The sequence below is a fragment of the Colletotrichum abscissum genome (assembly GCF_030869225.1).
Source record: "Colletotrichum abscissum strain IMI 504890 chromosome Unknown Scaffold_5.1, whole genome shotgun sequence".
Taxonomy (NCBI): domain Eukaryota; kingdom Fungi; phylum Ascomycota; class Sordariomycetes; order Glomerellales; family Glomerellaceae; genus Colletotrichum; species Colletotrichum abscissum.
This window is the reverse complement of record NW_026850431.1, coordinates 1,474,424-1,499,053: the sequence shown is the minus strand read 5'-3', so window position 1 is coordinate 1,499,053 and position 24,630 is coordinate 1,474,424. Positions and strand designations below refer to the sequence as shown.

At 54.2% G+C, this 24,630-nt stretch overlaps 9 protein-coding genes across 9 annotated transcripts; 3 read left to right on the top strand and 6 right to left on the bottom strand.

The window, feature by feature from the left end:
• Window positions 1-284: 284 nt before the first annotated feature.
• On the top strand, window positions 285-1,240 carry CABS01_03002 (proteasome subunit beta type-7; the record flags this gene model as incomplete). Its single annotated transcript, XM_060536379.1, has 2 exons — window positions 285-410; window positions 554-1,240. 2 exons carry the CDS (start codon window positions 285-287, stop codon window positions 1,238-1,240), a joined length of 813 nt encoding a protein of 270 aa, XP_060394291.1.
• Window positions 1,241-2,092: 852 nt separating this feature from the next.
• CABS01_03001 (uncharacterized protein) lies at window positions 2,093-4,401 on the bottom strand (the record flags this gene model as incomplete). The annotated part of the gene is made up of 3 exons (XM_060536378.1): window positions 2,093-2,189; window positions 2,252-2,390; window positions 2,445-4,401. 3 exons carry the CDS (start codon window positions 4,399-4,401, stop codon window positions 2,093-2,095), a joined length of 2,193 nt encoding a protein of 730 aa, XP_060394290.1.
• Window positions 4,402-5,791: 1,390 nt separating this feature from the next.
• On the bottom strand, window positions 5,792-5,959 carry CABS01_03000 (uncharacterized protein; the record flags this gene model as incomplete). Its single annotated transcript, XM_060536377.1, has 1 exon — window positions 5,792-5,959. The coding sequence occupies one exon, from the start codon at window positions 5,957-5,959 to the stop codon at window positions 5,792-5,794; it is 168 nt and encodes a 55-aa protein (XP_060394289.1).
• Window positions 5,960-9,880: 3,921 nt separating this feature from the next.
• On the bottom strand, window positions 9,881-10,528 carry CABS01_02999 (uncharacterized protein; the record flags this gene model as incomplete). Its single annotated transcript, XM_060536376.1, has 2 exons — window positions 9,881-10,089; window positions 10,444-10,528. Coding segments are annotated over 2 exons (294 nt in total), but the record flags the coding sequence as incomplete, so codon positions are not given.
• A 1,330-nt stretch (window positions 10,529-11,858) lies between these two features.
• On the bottom strand, window positions 11,859-12,960 carry CABS01_02998 (RNA recognition domain-containing protein; the record flags this gene model as incomplete). Its single annotated transcript, XM_060536375.1, has 4 exons — window positions 11,859-12,503; window positions 12,547-12,674; window positions 12,736-12,861; window positions 12,912-12,960. The coding sequence occupies 4 exons, from the start codon at window positions 12,958-12,960 to the stop codon at window positions 11,859-11,861; spliced, it is 948 nt and encodes a 315-aa protein (XP_060394287.1).
• A 786-nt stretch (window positions 12,961-13,746) lies between these two features.
• Window positions 13,747-15,238, top strand: CABS01_02997 (uncharacterized protein; the record flags this gene model as incomplete). The annotated part of the gene is made up of 4 exons (XM_060536374.1): window positions 13,747-13,939; window positions 14,007-14,187; window positions 14,246-15,008; window positions 15,065-15,238. 4 exons carry the CDS (start codon window positions 13,747-13,749, stop codon window positions 15,236-15,238), a joined length of 1,311 nt encoding a protein of 436 aa, XP_060394286.1.
• A 2,394-nt stretch (window positions 15,239-17,632) lies between these two features.
• On the bottom strand, window positions 17,633-19,434 carry CABS01_02996 (aldehyde dehydrogenase; the record flags this gene model as incomplete). Its single annotated transcript, XM_060536373.1, has 2 exons — window positions 17,633-17,761; window positions 17,848-19,434. 2 exons carry the CDS (start codon window positions 19,432-19,434, stop codon window positions 17,633-17,635), a joined length of 1,716 nt encoding a protein of 571 aa, XP_060394285.1.
• A 941-nt stretch (window positions 19,435-20,375) lies between these two features.
• CABS01_02995 (pH-response regulator protein palC) lies at window positions 20,376-21,864 on the bottom strand (the record flags this gene model as incomplete). Its single annotated transcript, XM_060536372.1, has 2 exons — window positions 20,376-20,636; window positions 20,692-21,864. The coding sequence occupies 2 exons, from the start codon at window positions 21,862-21,864 to the stop codon at window positions 20,376-20,378; spliced, it is 1,434 nt and encodes a 477-aa protein (XP_060394284.1).
• Window positions 21,865-22,763: 899 nt separating this feature from the next.
• On the top strand, window positions 22,764-24,624 carry CABS01_02994 (ALG8 glycosyltransferase family ALG6; the record flags this gene model as incomplete). The annotated part of the gene is made up of 2 exons (XM_060536371.1): window positions 22,764-23,019; window positions 23,084-24,624. 2 exons carry the CDS (start codon window positions 22,764-22,766, stop codon window positions 24,622-24,624), a joined length of 1,797 nt encoding a protein of 598 aa, XP_060394283.1.
• Between the last annotated feature and the right edge of the window lie 6 nt (window positions 24,625-24,630).

Sequence of the window (24,630 nt, the reverse complement as noted above, 5' to 3'; positions counted from 1 at the left end):
GTCGAATGTCAGGGTGCCTTGCAGGCGTGCAGGAGCTTCCAGGCCCCCCCAAACAGCGGCAACGACCATCGAAGGCAGCTTTTAGCCTCGTCATCCAGCTCTACCTTACCGTTTACCGCGTCCACCTTCAACCTCACTCGATCCCCACCTCATCTCTCGACGACTTCTCCTCGAACCCAACTTCGACTGCCACGACTGACGACCACAAACTACTTGAACGAATTCGACGGTTTCTTACATACATAGGATAGCGACCGGGGTTTCCAGACAAGGCAGCAGCAACGATGCCCGGCTTCGACTTCTCAAACTACAACCGCAATGCGGCCCTCCACGCCCGAGGTGTCCCCCTCCCCAAGGCGACGAGCACAGGTACCACCATCGTAGGATGCATATTCGACGGCGGTGTTGTGGTCAGTACCCTCCATTCGATTCACGTCTTTGAGCAGCGATGGCAACCTTTGGGATTCGCCTGGTTCCCCTACCCCCCTTCTCCCACCCCGATAGCATCCCTCGCCTTCAACCGCAGCAGCTAACGGAGCGAGGTGCACTCTAGATTGCCGCCGATACAAGAGCAACTTCCGGTCCCATCGTCGCCGACAAGAACTGCGAAAAGCTGCACTACATCGCTCCCCAGATTTGGTGTGCAGGAGCCGGTACCGCCGCCGACACCGAGTTCACCACGGCAATCATATCCTCCAACCTCGAGCTCCACGCCCTCTCCACGGGCCGCAAGCCCCGCGTCGTCACCTGCATGACCATGCTCAAGCAGCACCTCTTCCAGTACCAGGGCCACATTGGTGCCTACCTCGTCGTCGCCGGCGTCGACCCCACGGGAACCCACCTCTTCACCGTCCACGCCCACGGTTCCACCGACAAGCTCCCCTACGTCACCATGGGCTCCGGCTCCCTGGCCGCCATGTCCGTCTTCGAGACCCAGTGGAAGCCGTCCCTGACCCAGGACGAGGCCGTCAAGCTCGCCAGCGATGCCATCCAGGCCGGTATCTTTAACGATCTCGGCTCCGGAAGCAACGTCGACGTCGCCATCATCACAAAGGACAAGACCACCCTCAAGCGCGGCTTCGTCAAGCCCAACGAGCGTAGCGCTAAGCTCAAGAGCTACGCCTTCCAGAAGGGCACCACGGCCGTGCTCAACGAGAAGATTATCAAGAAGAACGAGATTGGCCGCTACGTGAGCGTAACGGAGGTGCCGGCCGGTGAAGCGATGGAGGTTGATACCTAGATGCATGATGTTTACGAGGCAACTGGAGGTGGAGGGGTTCTTAAGACGTGCTGAATGAAGTACTCCCATATCGGGAAGATTCTGTACCAATACAATGATGGCAATAGACGAGACTGACGCAAACCGTTTCCCCCCAAAGTGCCAACTCCCCATCACTATTTTGACATGGAACAGCATCGATAATTTACTTAACAGGGGCTTCGATGGCCGCTGACTGTGGATGCTTCCACAGAACTTTGGTCAACATCCATTCCTCTTGACTTAGTACGGCCATTCGACCCCTTGCTAGCAGTTCATGCCAGTTCAAAGTGGTTGCTCAACAGTTTGATTTCGAAAAATTTGATCCATTGGCTACCCTACCGCAACTGGGTAGGCAGACGCATTTTGTACGACAAAAGGAATCCCCATGAAGTACCCTATGAAGAGAGCCATTGCTGCCCTCCCAGAATAAAAAAGACAAAAGTGGTATATACACAGGAATCAAGGGTATGTTCGATCAAGGTCTGGACACGCAGAAAGGACCCATCACTTTTTTGTCCCTATGTCACAAACCCAGAGCCTCTCCAGGACCCAAATCCCTCGCACACATTGTTAGAACAAAGTAGGGAGAGGCGTCCTTGTTCCCCCCTCCCTTAGGTCACACTTTTTGAGACCTCGTTGAATACAGAAAATGGCACAATTCCTAGCCTCTGAGTTTTTAAATGCCCAGTAAAAACAGCTGCACTCCGCAGAGCCAGTCTTCCGAAACTCCGAAGATGCGGGGTATGAAGGTGATGTGTTGATGCAAGTGGTCATGATCCATGAAATGCCGCTAGACGCTCCGCGCAAAAAGAACTTCAAAAAGACTCATCGCTAGCCAGTCTTAATGCCGAACATGGTGCGCGTCCTCGACTTGCTGCGGGCATTCTTGGCAGGCTTGTCTTCGTCATTGTACTTTGACTTGTGAATCCTGTGATGGCACTTGTCAATACCAATATTCCGTTCCCTTGGAGGGCTACATGTAAAACATACCAGCTGTTGCCGACCATGTTCATCCCTTTGGCCTCAGCTTGTCTATAAAAGCCAGCGGCCTTCTTAAGGTTCTTCTTGCAGCCAACTCCTTGAGCGTAGCAAAAGCCTGCTTCGGCCAGTGCATCTACATCGCCCCAAGCTGTTCACACCATTAGCTTCATGAATGCGTCAAGAACATGCAATCTCAACTTACATCCAGCGATCTCAAAGCATCTCAGGGCAAGAGCCTTGTCCTGCTCGATGCCCCATCCATTCATATGGCTCACACCCAACTCATAGATGCTGAGCGCGAACTGTGCCTTACGAGTTCTTCTCTCCATGGCATCCACAAACTTTCCTTCCTTGACATGGTCCTCGTCATCAGCGATTTCAAGGCTGGCGCATTCAGCTGCTTTTCGCAGCCACTCAACACCCTCCCGCTGGTTGGGCCGCATACCCCAGCCGTGTCTGCATGCCAGCGCATACAGAAGCATACCTGTCGGGTTGCCTCCCTTCGCTGCATGGCGAAGATGGTAGGTGGATTCCTTCACTGAGCCATTCTCATGGCATTCAATACCCTTGGCTAGGTGCTCCTCCGGAGACATGTCTGAAGCTGTCGGGGCACCTGACGCCAATGAGCGAGCCGCCTTGACAGTGCTGTTAGAATCACTGGTGGTAGTTGACATGGCAGTCTGACCACGAGCAGCAGTATCGCGGGCCTGAGAAATAAGGGCACGACCCCGAGAATCCTCCTCTGAAGCCCGGCTCTCGGTCGATGGACGGCTGGGATTGGGGGATGGCTGCGGGGCCGGGCCACCGCGATCGAGACTGCGCTTTCTTTGCTCGAAAGAAGGCTTGCCCAAGCTGAGGTTATCGGGCTCTGCTGAGCTAGATGGCCGAGTTGGCGGAGATGGGGGTGCTCCGCGTTGGATAGCTTGCACGTTGCTTGGAGCAGTCACGGGCTGCTCCCATTGAAAGGAAGCTTGCGGGTGAGGGTCGAGAGGAACAGATCGCTGCACGATCTTGCCTCGGGGAAGTGAGTACTTGGAATAAATGTACGAAGGAGCGGCCTTGCCATCGTCATGCACATGGTCGGGGAAGCCCTCGCTGTTCATGCTAACAGGAGTATTGGCAGAGTCGTCATTCGCAAACATGAATGACGGTTGGCTGTCGGATGAGGCCTGACGCGTTGGGGTCTCCAAACCAGGTGTGCCGGCTCGGCTCATGGGCCTCGAAAAGTTGAAGGAGGGTCGCGGTAATGGCATGGAGGCGTCGGAGCACACGGAAGGTGAGCGTTGGAAAGGACCTGGGTTCAGGTTGGGTGACGCATTTGATGCCGCATAAGCGCTGCAACTTGAAAGTTTGCGCGGGGGCAACGATTGAACAGAGTTGCTCATGTCGTCGCTAGTATTTTCGAGGGGAGAAGACATGGAGGTCGCCGATCGTGCTGTGAAGCTCGGTCGCGGAGGAGCCAAGCCAGGTCCATCAAACGAGTGTCCTTTTGACTTGCCGGGCGATCCATTTAATGAATTTTCGCGTGACCGTGCTGGCGAGAGCAGAGGTAGTGAATGGTCTTTTCGTGGAGGCGAGGTTTGCAAGTGAGAGTCGTTCGTGGGGTGTTCCATTGGCGTAGGGGACTGCTCTCTTCTTGCGCCAAAGTACGTCTCATCCTGGTGCTCCTCCATCGAATCCAATACTCGTCCACGCATCATGTCGGGCAGGGGCGTTGGGAGAGGCTCGTTCTCGTCGGGAGTAGGCGGAATGCGGCTCATTCGAGGGTGCACCGAGACCGGTCGATCTTTCTCAGACGGGAAGGCGTCCTCTACCTCGGTTCTAAGTCCCAATCCTGGGTTTTGAAGCTCAGGAAGTGGCATCTCGTCGGATCCTGAATCATTAGACATAGAGCGAAAGTAGTCTGATCGGCCCTGTACGACCAAAGGACTTTCAGTCGTCAGAGGTGGCAGTCTGCTCATGCGCCTTCCTTCGCCGCTCGCGGCAGCTTGGAGCTGTCTCGCCAACAGGCGACTCTGAAGAGCGAAGGCATCGAGAGGTGACAATTCCGGGGGTGCCTCGCCTGCGACGTGGAGTCTAGGGGATCGCAAAGGTCTCGAAACGTTGGACATGCTCGAGGGCGCCCGAAGGTCGATGAAGTTTGGGCGTTGCGGCGACATGGTCGGTATTTCGAATCGCGTGTTACTTTAAGTTCCCATGCAATGCGATGCAGCTGTTTTGCAGGTCTCGTATGCGTTGGGGAAATCGACAACAGACAGAATGAACGGTCGGGCGAGCCTAAGAAGTGGTCGGTGGTTGGAATCCTGGCGGTGCAGGTCGTGTCTTAGCCGAAGGATCGGTTATGGCGTCAGTCTAGAATGGAGGATGCCACATAGAGGTCGAATAACAGGTCGATGGCCGGCTGATGGTGTGGCTGCCGAGAATGCTACCAACCGCGCATGAGAACAATGAGGTCAGGATTGGTTAGACGCTCGAAAACGGGAGAAAGTTTCGATGCGGGTCGAAGATGGGCGAAAGAAGAAGCAGAAATGGAATCTGAGGTCGAATATTTTGGAAACGGATGTCGTCGTAGGGGCCTTTCCTTTCAGTTGGTGTTGCAGATGGATAAACAGGTTCGAGGATCGGTAGAGTATTCTTTCTTAGAATCCAAGCAGTACGCACTAAGGTAGCGGGAGGCGGGCGTCCGTTTTAGGCACTGCGGTCTGGCGGATAACAAAGAAGGCGCAGCAGCCAAGTGGGAAGGTCGAAAGACGAAAAGAGTGTTGGAAGAAAAAGAAGAGGATTCGAGGGTATCGAGAGACAACCTGAGGTAACCTGAGGTTTATTCAAACTGGCCGGCCGGTGCTTGGTGCTCAGTAAGGTAAGTAGCAAGAGGTCTCAGGCCGAGAGCAGCTGGAAACGGTTCCTTTCGACGCCTGTGCTAAGGATTGGTCCCGATCTGTCGCGAGGAACAGATGATGGAACACGGACACGAGGAGGGGAGGGGGAAGCCTAGGAGGGAAGGGGGGGGAAAAGAGAAAAGGTCGAGAGGAAGCGAGACGAGAAGCGGGAAAGAAAGAATGGAAGCGATCTCTGTTTCCCCCCAGAATCGGATACGAGGGGGAGGTGATGAGCAGGTGCCAAAACGGCCGGGGGAGGCAAGCGAAAGAGGATGAACGAGGAGACGAAAGAGGGAAAGAAGCAATGCACTTGAGTCGCCCCGGGCTGGAACTGGTTGTGGTGCAATAGTGCAATGGTGCAGCTGGATTGAATTGGATTGGATTGAATTCCCAGAGGGGGGGCACTTGGGCACTTTGGGGCCCTAGGGAGGGGAGAGGACTCAGAGGTGACTTTCCACTTGTCAACTGGGACAGGGTGCTATTGGGCCAATCGTGGGGACGCAAGGAACAGACTGAGTTGAGTCTAGCACCTAACGCGACGCTAATACAGGGACATCAGTGCTCCGTAAGGTACCGTAAAGATGGAAAGCACCTTCCATTCGACACCTCACGTTCCCATACTCAAGACGGTAGGAACGCTCCTGAATGGGAATCCTGAGGTGGGTGCCTCTTACTTGGGAGCACGGGCATCGAGACCGGTAGAGGGTAGGGATACGTACCGCGGTACGTTCAAGGGATGAGTTAGCACGACCACATGTATCCGCAGCCACGACGGCGCCAGGGCCCCCCCATGCGAGGCACGCCGCACGGAAGCAGGGGCAACAACAGGGGATGGCATCACAGGCGGACGCCCACGAAACACAGCAGGAACAACCGGTGAAAGTTGCACGCGCATAAGCAGCCAGAATATGCATTTCTACGCAGCCCAGTCCTTAGGTACATCAAGGTGTGTAGGTATTCGTACCTATGTAAGGTACAGCAGCAGCATCACTCATTGAAACCCCTTAGTGTCTGCAGTTGTAAATCATGGCTGGCCGTCTGCCGATGGCGTTGTCTGGGGTGCAGGTACACAACAGTCATTGGATGGCATCGCATAGCAACACGATGCACTAACAGCAAGACCCAAATTTCCCCTTTTTTCTTGTCTTGTCGCTCGTCCCCGTCTAATCCCTGCTTGCTGGCCCTGCAAGGTGCAAGGTCTCTACTTCCGCCCGTGACGCCCCTCCTTCAACCTTTGAAGCCCTGTGGCGGCTGGCCCTGCGACCTCTTGCGACCCTGCGCTTCAACTGGAAACGGGGACGTCTCCAGTTCTTCTCTGTCGCTGTCACCTTGTTCATTAATGCCAATGCGTCGTCGTCCGTAGCAAATCGTAAGGTAGGTAGCGCGCCACACTCCGTTTTCCTTCTAGACCGTCGACGACCACGTTCACGCCGATTGTGTAGGTGGCTTGGACATTGTGACCCGAGGTTCGGTGGCAATCAGCAGCCCGGGACTGTATACTATACGTGAGTCTACCTTAGGTATGGCTGATATTCAATGCTCAGTCAGGTACGCGCTCGGTTTGGTCGTCAACATACGTGAGAGTCTAAGGCATAGTCATCTTCAGGTCAACGTGGGAGCCGCGCCTAGGTGCATAGCAGGAGTGTATGCCTTGTCCGTACCTCTCGTCTCTGCACCTGCCTGTACCTTAATTCATGAGTTTATGTACGTCCTTCGTTGCCATGATGAAAGATGCGGTGGGTGTAGATCGTAGAGCACGTCAGGTGGGCTTGCTTTGACATGCATAACGGCAAAGGACACAACCATCTTCGGTACGGAAGCTGCGCTTCCTTTTCGCACCTTGGTATGAGGTGATGATCTCGTGTCGCCAGTTGCCACACTGAACGGAGAAAGAAAGACCAAAGGGAATGCCTTTCCTTCTTCAACATAGAGGTTACCTGAGGTGCCTTACCTAAGAATCATGGAATCGCGGTTTTTTTGTATCATCTATGGTGTGAGTTGGCAGGTAAGGTATTCGGTTCGTACCTTCCCGAGTCTGTTGGCCAGAAGTTGGAATGGGAAGCAACAGCTTTTCAGCCTGGAAGTAACAGCCCTGCCACCGGTCATTCCCGCTTCCACTGCCGCTTCCTTCTCGTTCTTCCCGGTTTAGAGTACGGAGTACAGTTCCTGCAGCAATAAGAATCGCCCAGAATAGCCCAGCCGTCAACCTACTTTAAGCACCTAAGGCATTCCCGGGCGGGATGGGAGGAACTTTAACAGATAGGCATGTAGGAAGCGCAACAGCCTCTTCCCTCAGGCTCCAGGCTTCAGGTGTCGCTCATCACTGCCCATCTAAGCAAGAGCCGTTCTAGCGGCATCCTCGACTCAGCTTTCTTCTGAGCTGTCCTGAACCTGACGGAGCTCTTCCCATGCCCGGGCTTTACTAGGGCACTCACGCACTGAGCACTATGCTAGGTAGCTAGAGGGGAGGGAATAGTGCATACGAGGTATCCGCACGCTGCCCCGGACTGAAGTGCGTTTCTCGTCATTCCATTCCATTTCCTTATTAGCGGATGGCCAGGAGACCTAACTTTAGTAACATTGTCGCTGCACTAACACGGGCGAAGACCCAGGCTAGAACACGCTGCGCCAGAAATCTGGACCATTCATCGAGAGATCAACGCCTGGCGCAACACCACACAACTCTGTTCTTCTCTTCCTCTCCAACATCTCTTCCCTGCTGTTTCTCGGCCTACCTTACCAAGACGGCCGGGCGCTGTTATGCACAAACAGCTATCCGCATCGTTGCTGTGCAAAATGTTGTTGTGCGACGACTGTCCATGTCCACGATGGAGATTATCTTACTGCTAAAGGCCCACCGTCCAGTACCTTTCCACCTACCCAGCCTAACCGTTTACACTAACGGACGCCAGCTCTAGATTTACGGAGCTGCTACGGAGCATCCTCCATCAACTAGACATGGCGATGTGTCGTCTTGATCGTCGGTCCCGTCCACTCGCGAATCACTCGTCAACGGGAGAACCCCCAATGGAACGCACCCTTGGGTCTTTGACGGTTCGACCTGGATGCTGGAAGGGCTTGAGCAGCAACTTCCCAGCAAGCAGCCCCATCAACAACAAAGGAACGGACGCCAAAATAGACCAATTGGCAACCCCCCCCCCCCCCCCCCCCCCCCCACACCCCCCACCCCACCCCCACGGGGGGCAAACACAACAAAAAAAAAAAAAAAAAAAAAAAAAGAGCCACAAAACCAAAACACAGCAACCGCCCACCCCCCCCCCCCCCCACCCACCCCCCCCCCCCCCCCCCCCCCCAAGAAACGGAGCCACATGCCACGGAGCGACGGTCCAGAACAACATAAACAATCAAAGCAGAAACCAATAGGTCGCACATGACGAATCGACGATGGCCTCACGGACGATAGCATCCCCTCTCATATCCGCTCCAAGCCTGTCAGCATCATTTATTTCCCTCCCAATTTTCTCTCGAATCCCACATGGCACATGTCCCGCCTGCCGCCTGCCCTCCTTTTTCCTCCACTCCGAGGGGGCTCTAATTATTTCGCTTCCCGCTCTCTGCAGCGTGATGCCCCTGGATTGGGAAGTCATCCCCGCGTTTCATTGGCTCATCCCATGACCCAACAGAGTACGAAGCATCGTCGGAAAACCTTCTTTTGAACTTTTGAATTGCTTTCTCGTCTACTTTGGTACTCGATATTGGTACCTATCCGTACGGAGTACCTTACAGCAGGTAAGACATGTGCCATTTGGGGACCGCGCTCATTACGACCTTCTTCCTATGGATACATACAACCTTATTAGTGCGACGTTGCAACATGCAGTGCCGCTGCAATTGCCAATAGCCTTGCTATGGTCTATGGGGCATGGTCCGGGACCCTTCTTTTTTGTTTCCCCGGCAAGAACCAAGAAGGAAGACTGCCCAAGACGGTACGGAGTCACGGAGGATTACACCTCGAAAATTTCTCTGCCAACATATGACCTGCATGGACTGCCAATTCAAGGACGGGAAATTTACAAAACTCAACCTTCTTTCGGCTGGGGAAATTACACGGCGGCTCACTCCCACGTCGATCCTGGAGGCCGCGTCAACAAACACCCAAAAGCAGCCGTGACGATGCACCAATTAACGAGCACACTTCAGTTGACGGCTACCTCTGCAAAAGATGTGAAGAATACGCAAAGATGCGCGGTCCCATCATTGCCAGCCGCGGTCTCTACCTGAGTATCCGGGGTTTCGGCTGTATCCATGCTCGTCATTCACAACTCAATGTCACTGACAACTTTCAACAACCATCAGACTTACGGTACTATACCGTGTATGTATAACAACCTGTCAGGTCGTTTCAGCCTGCGGCCATCATCCCTTCTGTCGGTGCCTCTGTCGTTCGTTCATTCGTTGCACTTGGGGTGCCCTCAGATGAACCCATTTTAACGGTTTATGTGGACGCGACCAATGATAGAACGTGAATACTCCCCAAACTTGCAGCTTCCGCCATGTGAGTAAAAAAAAAATCATTCCTTTTCTGAAAGGTCAATTTTCTCCTCCTTTTCCCACACAAGAGTGTGGCACGAATGCATAGGGAGACACAGCTCCTACGGCGCATTCACTACGGACTCGGATGTTCTGCCCATTGACATTCTCTGACAAAAAGAACTCCTCCTCCCCCATTTTTTTTCCTTCTTCTCCGTCCTCCTCCACAATCCCCTGCATGCAAAGTGCAAAAGATTCAGGAACGACGTTACCCTCCCGATGGGCTTCTAGCTTCTGTGAGACAAGTGGCTTGTTTCGCTCCCGACTCAGAAGCACGAATGGGGCCACCCACAGAGCACCACATTTCTTGGACACTCTTTTTTTCCAATACGAGGGTTGACTGCTCGCGTGGCTCGTGTACCGCATCGAACACGGCCGCGATGCGGCGGGTGGTGTTGGAGTGGCGAACTAAAGTTCTAGCGATGGACGTCGTTAATCGTTAGGGGAGGTCTAGAACTTCACTGCAATTCCGTCCAACATTGTTCAGACTTCAGCGTATCTCGTCCCATCTTTTTTTTTCGCTTGCCAACTCCCACCATTCCGGCCAAGGTGACCAAGCCACATGATTTTTGAAAGGATGGGCCCCCGGTTACAGCTGCCGATTCATCCCACCGAATCGCACCCCATACCACAGTACACAAAGCAAGCCTCTCTTCCTTGGCGGCATGAAGTTCTCTCGTCTGGTCACGACTCACTGTGGCGCGCATGGTGATAACTGCCACAGAAAGATGATATCACCCCTTCCCCCCCCCCCCCCCCTTCTCCCTTCACCTTGAGTGCAGCCATGTACGCGGCGGCGGGCGGCGGCGAATGAGAACTCGGGAAGTCGAAGATACTCGCTATCCAATGTCTGATGTAAAACCCTCCTCGCTAGGCCCCGGCATATACCTCTGCCAAGGCCAGGAAGACCGGGTGCGATGCATGAGATATCTTGAGTAAAGTACTTACTCTCTGCAGACAAAACTCAGTCCCATCACGGCCAAATCCTGTCCGCCGCGGAGTGCTGCTCCACCCAGCATTCTACACCCGTACGAATGTGCAGTCAACTTGTCCTATCAGTAGAAACCTGTTTCTGTAGGCGTTTTGAAACCCAGCTTCTCCAGTCGCCTTACAGGGCATCTTTCTTTGCCATTTAGAGTTGCTTGTCGGTATCAGATACACCACTCCCCTCCCCCCTAAGAAAAAACATTGTCCCGGTATCTATTTTTTTTTTTTTTGGTATATATCTCTTATCTCATCTTGCAAAGAGTATCAAAGCCACACGCCGTTTAAGACGGATGGACGGCAATGAATTGAAACCGTTTACAAAAGTGATCTTGTTTGTTCTACAGCTAAAGGTCGTGGCAAAGATGTGCTATAATTGTCCTACCTATCCATCACGTCGCATTTTCCATGAGCCGCAGCAAACCATTGTTGGCCAGGTGGCCGGTCTCGTCGTCAATTTTCGCCTCCCCCCACTAGCTTGCGTCAACGGCACACCGGAAAGTAAATAAAGTTTTTCTCTGAGCTGAACAAGATGCTCAGCTCGTTTTCGAGTGTAAAGTGTGGTATATTTAGACTTGGCCGCGTTGGTTTTTTTTTTTGTTCCTCGTGATCTGCCTCGTCCGCACTCTAGAAGAAGAAAAACCTGGTTGCTAGAAAACACAAAAAAGACCTTTCGGCCCCGCCACTGCTGGGAATCGAGGCGCAGCTCTCAAAAAATACGCCATCCATCATTCAACGCCACCTTCCGGCCTCCCCACACGCCCGTGTTTTTTCAGGCCCTACCGAGGCTCGGATGCTAAATAATCGGTAGAAAGTCGTTTTGCGATGATTTGGGTGAGTAAAGTAGAGTGGTTAAGGTGGTTGTTGGAGGAGCAATTATCTGGCAAAGACCCCATTGAGCCCCTCATCTGGTCCCTCCAAGGGTAGCTTTCCTCTAAGAATAGCTTCGTATGAGCCTCTTTGCTCACGAAGCAACCATCCGCAAGGTTCCGTTTCGTTACCATGAGCCAGGTCGGATGTTCGGAGTGAGTATAGAAGCTGTGGACGTGGGGGGACCCCACATCTTCTCAATCTCAAGTCTTCACCATCGATCAGAGTGACGTGTCTGCCCAAAAATAGTAGTCCTGGGTTGCTCCAAGCGATGTCAAGCTCGTAAGCTGAACACCACAGCTCGCACATGCACCAGGGCAAGTATACCATGCTCATCGCCTTTGTCCACCAAAGCTTGCGCGGAGCGCCAGGATCTGTTGTCTCTCTGCCTCGGGGAGCATGTTGATCGTCTCCATCGGCAGTTCCATAACCTGCCGCATGAGAGCGTCGGGGTCTTGACCCAGAGGTGCAGCAACCGGCGGGGGTGCGCCATAGGGAGCTTGCTGCGGGGGAGGCGCGTACGGCGTGCCGGCGACAGGCGGGGTGTTGTTAGCTCCCATCACGGGGACCGGCGGGAAGCCGGGGGTGGGCTGTGGCGGGTAACCGATCGGCGCGGCCTGCGGTGGGGGCGCCGGGGGCGCGCCGCCAGGCTCGATGACGGAGTGGATCGCCTCGGGAGACACCAGACCCATGAGCAGGAGAGCCTGGAAGACGGCGTATGCCAGTTGCGGTGCCTGCTGGAGAAGTTCCGTCGCCCTGGCGGGGTCGGTAGAGGCCAGCGCCTTCATCTGTGTGAGGATATCGAGGAGTTGAGACGGGGGAAGGGTGTTGAGAGTCCGTGAGATGGCGTCGGTTGCTGTGACGTTCGGGGGGAGCTCCTTGCCGGCTGGGAGAGGAGGCAGCGTACTCGACTGCATCGGCGGCGCGACAGGGTTGTATCCGTTCGAGGCGTGGGAGGGGTTGCCGCCATCTCGGCCCTGTTTCCATTGTCAGATTCCAACTTCAAATGCCGGGCTGTACCTCTATACGTACGTGTCCGTGGCTATCATTGTTGTCGTCACTGCCGCCCTCGTTGGAAAAGTCGACCCTAAGTTTCCTTCCCATAATCTCATAGTCGTTCAGGTTGCGGACAGCCGATGCTGCGGAGTCTGCGCCGCATAGTCAGTCAAGTCTAGATTCTAAGAGCAGTAGGGTTCTCCTGAGAAATACCATTGTCTGGATATTCTGCAAAGCCGAAACCCTTGGGCCGTCCGGTCTCGCGGTCGTAGACTAGGCGGAAGTTGAGGACCTTGCCGGCGCTGCTGAAGATGTCGCTGATCTGCTCCTCGGAAAGGCCTAGGACAATTGATTAGATACATAGAGTCTTGTGGGAAATTCGTTCCTACCATAGGGGATATTGCCCACGAAGACAACTCTGGAAGGCGGCTTCGACATCACGGTATGAAGGTGCGATGGTCGGCACACAAGACTCGCTCAGTACGCGCTCGCCAAGGCGGTCAAAGGGACGTTGGGTATCGCGTTCGTTGAAAAATTCGCAGCGTTCTCTTCTTTCGGTATCGAATCCTCGATTTAAAGTGTCGTGGGTATCAATTTGATTCAGTCGAAGGGCGGCGCAACGGTGATGATTTCTTGGAGGTTGCCTTTTGGATCAGAAAGCACTGCGTTCTCCAGCCTTGACTACCAGGCTGGGATTTTACAGTGGGGACGGGAACCGCGCAGCTTAAGCACGAGCCATCTGATTCTGGATTGCTTCTAGTGGTCTAACGGCATCTTCCATTGGCCAACGGCCGACAATTACCCAGGGACCCGGACCCGCCCGCCCCGTACGAGACCCCTGACAAGATGCACCTTTAGCGCAATTGAGAGCTGGACCGTGGACGGGCTGCGTGGCCAGAAAACGAGTGAAGGTGGCCTCTACTTTACTTTGGATTTGCGCAACTCCCAAGGCTTTGTGAGATCCAATCCTCCTACCTTGCTTGCAACTCGACTTTCTCGCGTCGACCTTCTCTTCTCATGGTTCAGGCGGGGTCTCTCACTTCCTGATATCACCTTTTACCTCTCCGCCACTCCTTTTAGCGTTATTCTGCTTGGCGCATTGTTGCGAAAGTACGACTTTTGGCCTACTCCCGTTGATTCTTCTCACAACGCTTACGAGGCTACCCCAAACTCGCGATAGAGATCGACAGCTCTTGATAACACACTCCTCCCTCCGAACTCACCATGCCGGCAAAATCGAGATTCACAAGGCTCGACGCCTTCACAAAGACAGTCGACGAAGCACGCATCCGCACGACGTCTGGTGGAATTGTCACTATCGTGTCGCTGATCGTGGTCTTCTGGCTGGCCTGGGGAGAATGGGTTGACTACCGGAGGATAGAGATCCACCCCGAGTTGATCGTGGACAAGGGAAGAGGTATGAAGCCCTGGCAGTCTCTCCTAATCTGTACGGGCAGTAGGAGCTAATGTGTACCCGGTAACAGGCGAGCGCATGGAGATCCATCTCAACATGACTTTCCCCAAGATGCCCTGCGAGCTCCTCACCCTGGACGTCATGGATGTTTCTGGCGAGCAACAGCACGGCGTTCAGCACGGTATTAACAAGGTTCGCCTTCGTCCCCAGAAGGAGGGCGGTGGTGTCATTGACATCAAGGCCCTGGATCTGTAAGTAACTGCAAATGTCGCCTCCTGCCGAGGAGCTTTTTCTAACACCTTCCGGCAGTCACTCTCGTGATGAGGCTGCTGAGCACCTGGACCCCAACTACTGCGGCCCCTGTTATGGCGCCCCGTCACCGGCGAACGCGCAAAAGGCCGGATGCTGCAACACATGCGAGGAAGTCAGAGAGGCGTACGCGCAGGCTTCGTGGGCTTTCGGTAAGGGCGAGAACGTCGAGCAGTGCACGCGCGAGCACTACGCCGAGCGATTGGAGGAGCAGCGCCAGGAGGGCTGCCGTATCGAGGGTAACCTGCGCGTCAACAAGGTCGTCGGAAACTTCCACCTTGCCCCTGGCCGCAGTTTCAGCAACGGAAACATGCACGTCCACGACCTCAAGAACTACTGGGACACCCCCTCCGATGCCCAGCACGACTTCACTCACACTGTTCACTCCCTGCGCTTCGGCCCCCAGCTGCCTGACACCGTTACCAAGAAGATGGGCAAGCGCGCCGCTGCGTGGACGAACCACCACGGTAACCCTCTCGACAACACCCACCAGGAGACCAACGATCCCAACTACAATTTCATGTACTTTGTCAAGATCGTGCCTACCTCCTACCTCGCTCTCAACTGGCAGAAGGGATCCAACCCCGAGGAGGAGAACTCTGGCCTCGGTCTTCTTGGCCAGGGAAGTGACGGCAGCGTCGAGACTCACCAATACTCCGTCACGAGCCACAAGCGCAGCTTGGCTGGCGGCGATGACTCTGCCGAAGGACACCAGGAACGCCTCCACTCTCGTGGCGGTATCCCAGGAGTCTTCTTTTCCTACGTAAGTTCCTCCATACCCGCGTCCTCGACTTCCTTCACTCACACGAACGTGTCCAGGATATTTCTCCTATGAAGGTCATCAACCGCGAAGAGCGCGCCAAGACATTCACTGGTTTCTTGACCGGCCTTTGTGCCATCATTGGCGGCACTCTCACCGTCGCCGCTGCTGTTGACCGCGGTGTCTTTGAGGGTGGACTGCGTCTCAAGAAGATGCGCTCCAAGGATATGTAGATTAAAGAGATGGAAGACCTGGTATTGTAAGTAGTCAATATGTGGTGGAATATTTCCGTACGCTGTGCATCAAAAGTGGAGTTTGGGTGGCTTGGTAAAGAAGGCTTCATCGTTTCAATCAATACATAAATATCAATTGTGCCATTGGACTTTATGCGTCCACCAGTCTTCCTTCACTCGCCATGCCTATCTGTAAATATATCTTGTACCGATCACTGTAGCCTTTTTGATATACGAATATGTTCTCGGACAATTCTGAGCCATTTCGAGTAACGATGTCAGCTTGTACTAAGATTTGTATGTTCAAAACGATGTGTGTACGTGACTTTGGGCCTTTGCAGGACTACTCCATGGAGAATTGAAATTCATCATTTGCCCATCAAACACGACCTCAACTGGCAAAATGAGTCTTGCGATATGGGAATGTTGCATGTTCTGTGAGATTCGAGTATCTTCCAAATACGTACGCACCCCCGTTCTGCTTTCTCCTGGTTCAGACCATGGGCTGTGTGATAAGCCATCCATGCGTTCCCGATCTCCGAAATTATAAAAGCCGCATATCATCGTGACTTCTGGGGTCCATACCCAGTTTTGCGCCAAAGGCAAGGACAAGAAGGCGCTTCACAAGAAACGCTGAGAGAGAGATATGGCAGCTTGCAAGAATGACTAAGTAGAAAGGGGGGCTTAAAAGAGCATCAAACAGTACCAGGAAGAAAGATAAAAGAAGGCGCCTGTGGAATCCGAACCCACAAGCTACAGCCCGGTAAATCTGCTCCCAGCATTGGGTTACGAATTTCTTCGTCTTCTGGGCAACTTTCCCTTTCTTGCTGTTATTGAGATTTTCCGAGGTGAATCAGCATATAGCGCACCCCACACTCTTGTATTCCCGTGTATTAGAAGAGAGGGGGAGAGAAGAAGAAGAAGAAGAAGAAGAAAAAAAAGGCTGGAGAAGTCAAAAGAGTTCACCCCCCCGGTGGCGAACGGGGGCTACATCTCTGGTGCTCATGCCGGGACTCGAACCTGGAACCTAGTGTAGGCTAAGCCAGTCGACGAGGCTCGCCCGTAACCATCCCGCCAAACGGCAGTTTGACCTGACCTCACAGGCCTGTGAGGCGCCTGCTGCCGTTGGTGACGGAATCAGAATCGACGGGACCTATATGGGCTTCCCGATGTAGTGATTCGTTCTCGTGTGTTCATGGTTCCGTGGAGTCTACGGGAATTTGACGGCAGGAGGCAATAGGCACCCACGTGATATACCGAAAGTTTTTGCAACAGGTCTACTGCCGCCCTTTAAGTCGAGAGGAGGATACCTTTTGAGTATGATGGTTCATCCACTACGCATTGTTCCTATCTAGATATAAAAACGGGAAGCAGACCCTTTGGTTTGAACGTGGAATAGCTTAAAAGCCTACCGCCCATCATTGTAACGTTGGCCCTCAAGATTATGCTACGATACGTTTCCGAATACTGTATGCTCTCTATCAAACGGGCTAGGCACGGAACGTACAATCTTTCACTTTAGAAGTACAAGGTGTAAATTTATGCTGCTTTTGTCAACGCCAACATCATGATGTTCTTGAACTTCTTCATTCTCCGTATAAAACTCCAATCGTATGCTCCAGATAATCGAGGATACAGATCATTTTACGGACAGTTGAAGCAGTAAAGACAGTTGTAGCAGAAAGGGGGATGAACGAGGCAATGTTCTCATAGCGCGAGTCAATCGGTAGGTTAGACAATGACACGCCATCTTTCAGGTTCTCCTTGACCCAGATACTGCCTCCATGGCTAGTCAATCGACAGTCATCTTAGGGCTATAATCCTTTCTCGAATCATCATCTTGATTTAGACATGGTGACTCCGTGGCGCGCTTTTGGAGTGGGATTTCATATTTCATAATGTATGCAAGTTGGTAACAAAAGTACTACGCGAGCCTCCGCACAAGTGACCGCTGTCGAGTACGCTTGTAATACAGGCCTCAATATGCCATGTACGGCTCTTGCAGCTCATATTACGCTACTCCCCAAGTCCTTCGTAATTTCTCTATCGCCTCAAGTTCGTTCAGCTTCATTGCAACACGAAAGTCATCACACACTATTTCGCGATTGAGTCCACCGCACGAAAGACACACCGAATTGCTACGTTTGAGATGCTTAATGGACACGAGTGCGCAAAGATAGCTGCAGCGTCATAAATCATTCTTTTAATACCCGAGCCACGTACTTGTTTATACCACACAAGAAGCTTCGACGAACATGTCCTCATTAACAAAACCACACGTGTCCAACACCTCAACTCCACGACCTGATCCGGTAGCTCTAATTTGTGTGTCAAAACAAGGAAACAAAGAAGGCGATCGCACTATCCTACACTGGTTTCAAAAATAATAAGAGGCTACGAAGGAGACATCGCAGCACCTTTTGTGACGAGAAACTCATCCAAGGCCGTAGCTTGTGCCGGTGTGTATCCGTTCCCATTATTTGAAGCAGGTACGGGGGTTTCTGTCACCAAGCAGACCGTATTCTATGAAGTACAATTAGCCACCTGCACACTTGGAAGGTGATGGATCATATCTTGCCGGGAAAGCAACAGAGCGTGCGTCAACTTACCATTCCTAGAACTGCGGCATCCAGCCGATCAAACATCCTCCACAAACGATCGTTATTCTTCGTAAAGACGTAGCCAGCCAAGCCGACAGGGGTGTCGTTCGCCCTCATCACAACCTCGTCTTCCGTGTCGAACACATACAGGCCCAGCACGGGGGCGAACACTTCCTCCCGGCACATCAGCATCGAGTCCGTCATACTCCCCAGCACAGTCGGCGCCATGAAGTATCCGTCACCAGGCTCTCGCCTTCCCGTGCCGAGAAGCTTGACAGCCCCCTTTTCCGTCGCGTCCTTGCATAGCGCCTCCGCCTTGTACAGCCCGCGAATCGTCGTCAGGGGGCCCAGCGTCGTATCCTTGGCCATCCCGTGCCCGACCTTGAGCTTCGACGCCTCCGCCACCAGCAGCGTGGAAAACACATCATACACCCGCCGCTGCACGTAACACCGGTTCGGCGCGACGCACGCCTGCCCCGCGTGCCGCCACTTCAGCGCCGCCAGGTCCTTGGCCACCTGCCCGAGGTCCGCGTCGTCGAACATGACGGCCGGGCAGTTGCCGCCCAGGTCGAGCGACAGGCGCTTCAGGTTCCGCGTGCACGAGGCGGCGACCCGCTTCCCGACGCGCGCGCTGCCCGTGAAGCTCACCGCCTTGACAAGCGGGTGCATGCACAACGCCTCGGACACCACGGGCGTGTTCCCCAGGCTCGTCGTCAGGACGTTGATGGCGCCGGCGGGGAAGCCCGCGCGGTCGGCGAGGCAGGCGAGGGCGAGGGCCGTGAGCGGGGATTCGGAGGATGGTTTGACGATGACGGTGCAGCCAGCCGCCAAAGCTGCTGCGGCTTTGCGGAGGGTGAGGGCGAGAGGGAAGCTCCATGGCACCAGGGCGAGCACGACGCCGATGGGCTGCTTGAGGAGCGCGCCGCGCTTTCTTGGGAACGCGCTGGTTGCGGGTGTCGAAGCGGGGACGGCGCCGTCATCGTCGGATGTGGGGGAGGAGACGCGGGATGCGGCCGGCGACGGTAATTGTGGAGTTGTTGTCGGTGGTGGAGGCGGCGGTGGCGGCGGCTCCAATCGGTCTGCTTCGCCGGCGAACCAGCGGACGAGACCAGCGCCGTAGTCTACTTCGGCGAGGGCCTCGGTCAACGGCTTCCCTGTTTCGTGAACCAGAATCGTGGCCAGGTCGAGGCGGCTAGCGAGGATAAGATGATGCCATGAGGTCAGGAGGCGAGCGCGCTCATGAGCCGGGGTATGCTTCGAGAAGCCCTGGAAGGCGACGTAGGCGGATTTGACAGCGGGGTTGACGTCGTCTCTGGTGCTATCCGGACATGTCGCCCATACGCGACCGGTGCCCGGGTCAAGGACCGCGAATCGTTTGTTACTGAGGGAGGAGACCCATTCGCCGTGGATGTGGCAATCGCGGCGGAGTAGGTCCACGTCTGTCAGTCTGAACGGGAGCGGGAACGACGGCGAGATGGGAGTGAGGCTGTGGATCACGAGGCTGTTCTTGTGGCTCTTGGCCGTTGAGGTGCCGGAGGATGAGGTGCTGGCTGTCGTGATGGTGCTCGCGACGGGGGATGTTACCGCGCTGATCATTGTTGGTGAGAATGAGACCCTTCGTCGATGGGAGGAGTAGTCTTCCCGACCGGGCTGGGCAACGGAATGTCTCCGCATCGGACGCCCTATGAGGTGAGGAATGAGTGGATTTGGTAACACATACACATATACACACAATATGGTGTTGAGAAACCGGTTTGAGTTGGGACCTAAGGAAAGGGGACGCAAACACCTACCGGGCTGCTGGTAATATTAGCAATGCTGATCAGGCGCCCGTCCAGGTCCTGGGTGATTCGGGAGGCGGCGGAGAATTTCTCCCCTCTCCTCACGGCGTGGCATCGGTGCCCGACTGTTGCATAGTGGTAGACTTCGGGGGAAGGGATCCGAGGTCGAATGAGATCTGCGAGGTCGGGAATACACATGTTTTAAGCTCTGCCCCTAGGCGTCATCTGAAGCTTGATGTCGGTGTTGTTGCAAAGTCTCCCATAATAGCCTACCCCTGGCTTCGAGTAAGCGGCCCAAGCTCCGTGCTTGCGGCTTTCCTTCCCCCCCTCCCCCTTCTGCTTTTCTTGTCTGAGACTGAGACAAGCGGGCCGCCCCGGATTTCCAGCTTTCAATCCATCTATGGCAAGTGGCAGGTCACAGAACGTTTCTGGTTACGTTGGCTCGGACTGATGATGAAGAGAAGGACGGAGTTCATCTGAGCTCGGGTAGAGACGCGGTTGACAAGTAATGCGGTTCTGAAGAACTTGAGGGGAAAACCGTTCAGGAAAAACTGACAGGATTCGGATGATAGGAAAAGAACTGTGCGCTCACGAACTGAGTACTAGCGGGAGTTAACAATCCGGGGTTGACGGAAATGAGCCGCATGAGCCAGAGAAGCGTAGTATTTAGTGAAAACTTTGAAGAGTGTGTCTCCCACCGGCGGTGCTCTTTTCTAACACTTTCTCAAACAAGAGAACAGATGGTTGCTACGACGTCTAGTAATAGGACGTGCTTGCGCTCCTGTAATCCGGTCTCGATTCAGGATATCCTCCAGGTGGCCCAGATACGCCTTTGCCTTCGTCATCGGAGCTCAGGGCATCTCCGTAGTCGTCATTCCTCTCAGGCGGCGCGCGCATGGCTTCCAAGATGCTGCGATCCAACACTGGCGGCTGATACGGCTTGAGGGTGTGTATCTCACGGCCAGATGGCATCTGAGCCAGCAAGGGCCCAATCGGAGGCACGATCTGGACATTCATCTATGCATGAATTGTGAGCCTCGCAGTCATCGACCTTGGACGTAACATGGCTTACCGTGTCATTGAGCTTGTGCCACTTGCCTTCAAGCAGCTCGATCACCCTCGTCTCCTCGCCCTTTCCGCCGTCCGCACCCCACGTGGTCTCCTTTTCGACCTTGCGATCCTCGCGTTTCTCGCTCCACTCCTTTTTGAACCGGCTGAAGCCACTACCTTTGGCTGAATGTTTAGACTCAACGCCTAATTCTTGGAGTCCGGCTTGTAGCCACGCGATGGCCGTGCCAACTTGGCCACTAATTTCTGAGTCTATGCCAAAGAAACGGCAAGCCTTTGCGCGACATGTTCTTCGCAGATCCTCGAGATAGCGAAGCAGTCCCTCGTTGATCCCGCTGGAACCCCGCCCCGCAGCTTGGCAAAGAGAGGAGGCCTGGGCGGCGTGCTCCGCAGCAGCAAGACAGAGTCGTGCAAACAAATGGGCACGAACTTTCGGAATCTCGGGGGCTTTGAACATCCACTCGCGGTCGTTCTTATTGCGGTCTTGCGCGACAATGGCTGGGTAGGGATCGTCCTTGAGAACCGCCAACAGTGTCGCCTCGGCGAGAGCCAGGGACGACATGGCTCGAAGAGTCGAGGGTGATACATCGCTGCAGGGTGGCGGGATCTGAGTTCTCTCAGCCCGGGAAGCTATATAGTCGTATATCGATGCAGCATCCAGAAGGTATTTGGTCGCTGTTTGAATGGAAGCTGTGCGCTGTTGATTATCCAACGTGGCCTGTGTTGTGACGTACAGCGGGTGAAGGGCTGCCCGAGCAACCAAGGTGTATGAGTTTGCCAGAGATGAGAGAGTGAAGGCAATCTCGTGGTCTATGGACTGCACTTTTACCCTCGCTCGCTCTCTGCCGGGCACTGCATTCTCCGAAAGTGTTGGTCGCCATTCGATGGACGGCGGCACCTTTGTGTTGAGGTTGATCCAGTCGCCTGACTGAGATGTTGGATTTAGTCCAGCATCAATGGCGATAATATAGGGGATGTAGCCGTTAAGAGCTCCAATGACTGTCGAAACGTGAGATGATTGCGATGATGGGGGTAGTCTCTTGTGTTTTTTGAGAGCATCTCTCACAACCCCGCGATATGTGCTGGAACTGAGGGGCAATGAGGGGTGAGTGTCGCTGCTAAAACTGGAGGAGAATGAGAAGGCCGAAGTTGTCGGAAGAACAAAAGGGAAAGGCATATTCAGGAGGAGCTGGGTACCAGCCGAAGTCAAGATGGTGTATGATGAGAAATGTGTATGAGAGTCAAGGATCGTCCACTCACTAACATGGAAAGCTGCCAGAGAGCAGGTACCTCGCTGTGACGTTAGATGTCCCGGATTACCTAAAGTAGCCAGCCAATTGAGGCTAACGCATCTTAACTTGTCGACACAGACTCGGTCACGTGTTTAAGACCAGCATTCCCCGGTTGCGATGGAGAGGACCGAAAGCTGAGTTGTTACAGGCCATTGCTGAGGCTCGATTTCGAAATGGCAAAACTTGAACCCATGTCACTTTATATCCAACATAGGAAGTCATTGGCTCCCGAGGTTGAGATTCAAGCGCTCAGTCATACAAGGTCAGGGTTGTATTTCACCAGATTACAAAAGTAAAGTACCGCGTACCTAGGCAAAAGGCCACTAATCTGGATGTCATACCTAACAGCACAGAATATGCTTGGAATATATTCACTGTTGCAATCTTCTTAAAGAGATACAATGGCAAGCATGGGAAAACCACATTTTCGCCTTATCAATCACATTAGCCCCAGATTGTCCCTACTTCTTTCATTGAAGATTTCATGGAATGTTTGGGACAAGGGAACGGCTAGCGGCAGGAAGGTACCTGGCGATCCGAGCCTGCCTTTAGCGGCCGGGATGTGGGGACCTTAGGTACAGGACCTACAGGTTGAATGAAGCACCAGCTGTCGGGTTCGTTAACGCGACGTGGACCCTTGGATTTCAGCATCGCCTCAGCGAACCTCCCACTGCCACCACGACCTTGACAAAGCCAATTCGCCGTCTCCAGGCAATTCTTCACCCCCTTCTGGCACCTCATGCCGCACATTGCCAATCGACTGGATACCGACTGAGCTGCCATCATGATCAGTCCATCTCCCCACAAACCCCGGCGCAGAGGCGGCAAGAAGACCAACGGTGGAAATGGCACTGGCAGCAGTACACCCACTGTGGAAAGCCACCTCACCAAGAAGGAGGCTCTGGTCAAGGCCCCAATCTTCCCTTTGGCTTCGTTTCTCTGGCCAGCTCGAGGCTCTGTATCGCAATGGGAGGTCCTTCCCCTGATTCTCATGGTGGTTGGCCTGTTTAGATGGGCAGCCGGGCTCTGGGGGTACTCTGGTAAAGGCGCTCTGGAACACCAATGAGAATTGACAGCTCTTGCTAACCATGCCACTCATCTTAGGTTTCCAGCGACCACCCATGTTCGGAGACTACGAGGCGCAAAGACACTGGATGGAGATCACAACACAAATTCCTGTCTCGCAGTGGTACTTCCACGACCTGCAGTGGTGGGGTCTCGACTACCCGCCCCTGACGGCATACCATAGTTGGCTCTGCGGCAAGGTTGGAGCCTTCATCGACCCTACTTGGTTCGAGCTGTACACCTCGAGAGGATCCGACGACCCGACTCTGAAGATATTCATGCGCGCCACAGTCATTGTCTCCGAGTACCTCGTATATATCCCCGCTGCCGTCATCTTCGTACGACGCTTTTCTAGACACAGCAATGTGCCGACATGGACCGCCTGGATGGCGCTCGTCGCAATCTTGATGCAGCCCGCTACGATTCTTATCGACCACGTTCACTTTCAGTACAACACTGTCATGCTTGGACTCGTCCTGGCGAGCATGTCGAGTATGCTGGCTGGCCGCTATCTCTGGTCTGCAGTCTTCTTCGTCGCCGCCCTTGGCTTCAAGCAGATGGCCCTCTACTATGCCTTCTCCGTCTTCGCGTTCCTCCTGGGCAGCTGCGTTTTCCCCTTGAAGCCGGGCCGCTTCATCGGCATCGCCCTGGTGACCGTCGCGGCTTTTGCGCTTCTGCTTCTGCCCCTTGTGTTGGGCACTCTCTACGACGCTCATCGAGGCATCGACGCGCGGCCTGACTATGAGGGGCCGCCGCCTGCCCTGCCTCTATTCCCGTGGCTGACCGACGTCCTCGATACCAACGCCATTTACTACCCGGTAGTCGAGCAATTGGTGCAGATGGTTCATCGCATTTTCCCCTTTGCGCGCGGTCTGTTCGAAGACAAGGTCGCCAACTTCTGGTGTGCCGCCAACGTCGTCATCAAGCTTCGCAACTACCCTCCCGAGCTTCTCCAGAGAGGCGCACTTGTGGCTACATTGGCCTCGATCATTCCGCCCAACCTCATTCTGTTCTTCCGTCCGCGCAAGTCACTTCTTCCCCTGGCCTTCGCAACTACGGGATGGGGGTTCTTTCTCTTTAGCTATCAAGTACATGAGAAGAGTGCGCTACTCCCTCTCATGCCCATGACAATGCTTCTAGCCGGTAAGCACGGACTGTCGCGAGACATTCGGGCTTGGGTTGGATTTGCCAACGTCTTGGGCGTGTGGACGATGTTCCCCCTCCTTAAGCGGGTAGACCTCAGCGTCCCGTACGCCGTCCTGGCATTGCTGTGGGCATACCTTCTTGGTCTCCCGCCAACGTCTCTGAGTGCCTACTTCCAGGAGGATCACGGCAAACTGCGCCAGTGGGCAACATTCCTTCTCCACGGCGCGTTCTACGTTGCCATGATTGCGTGGCATGTGGTCGAGAGAGTAGTGGTGCCGCCCATTGACAAGCCCGATCTCTGGGTCGTTGCAAACGTGGGTGTCGGTGCGGTGGGATTCAGCATTTGCTACCTCTGGTGTCTGGTGCAGTTGATTGTGCAGAGTGACATTCTGCCGACGAGAGGAGGCGCGAAGAACAAAGCAAAGAGCCAGTAGATAGAA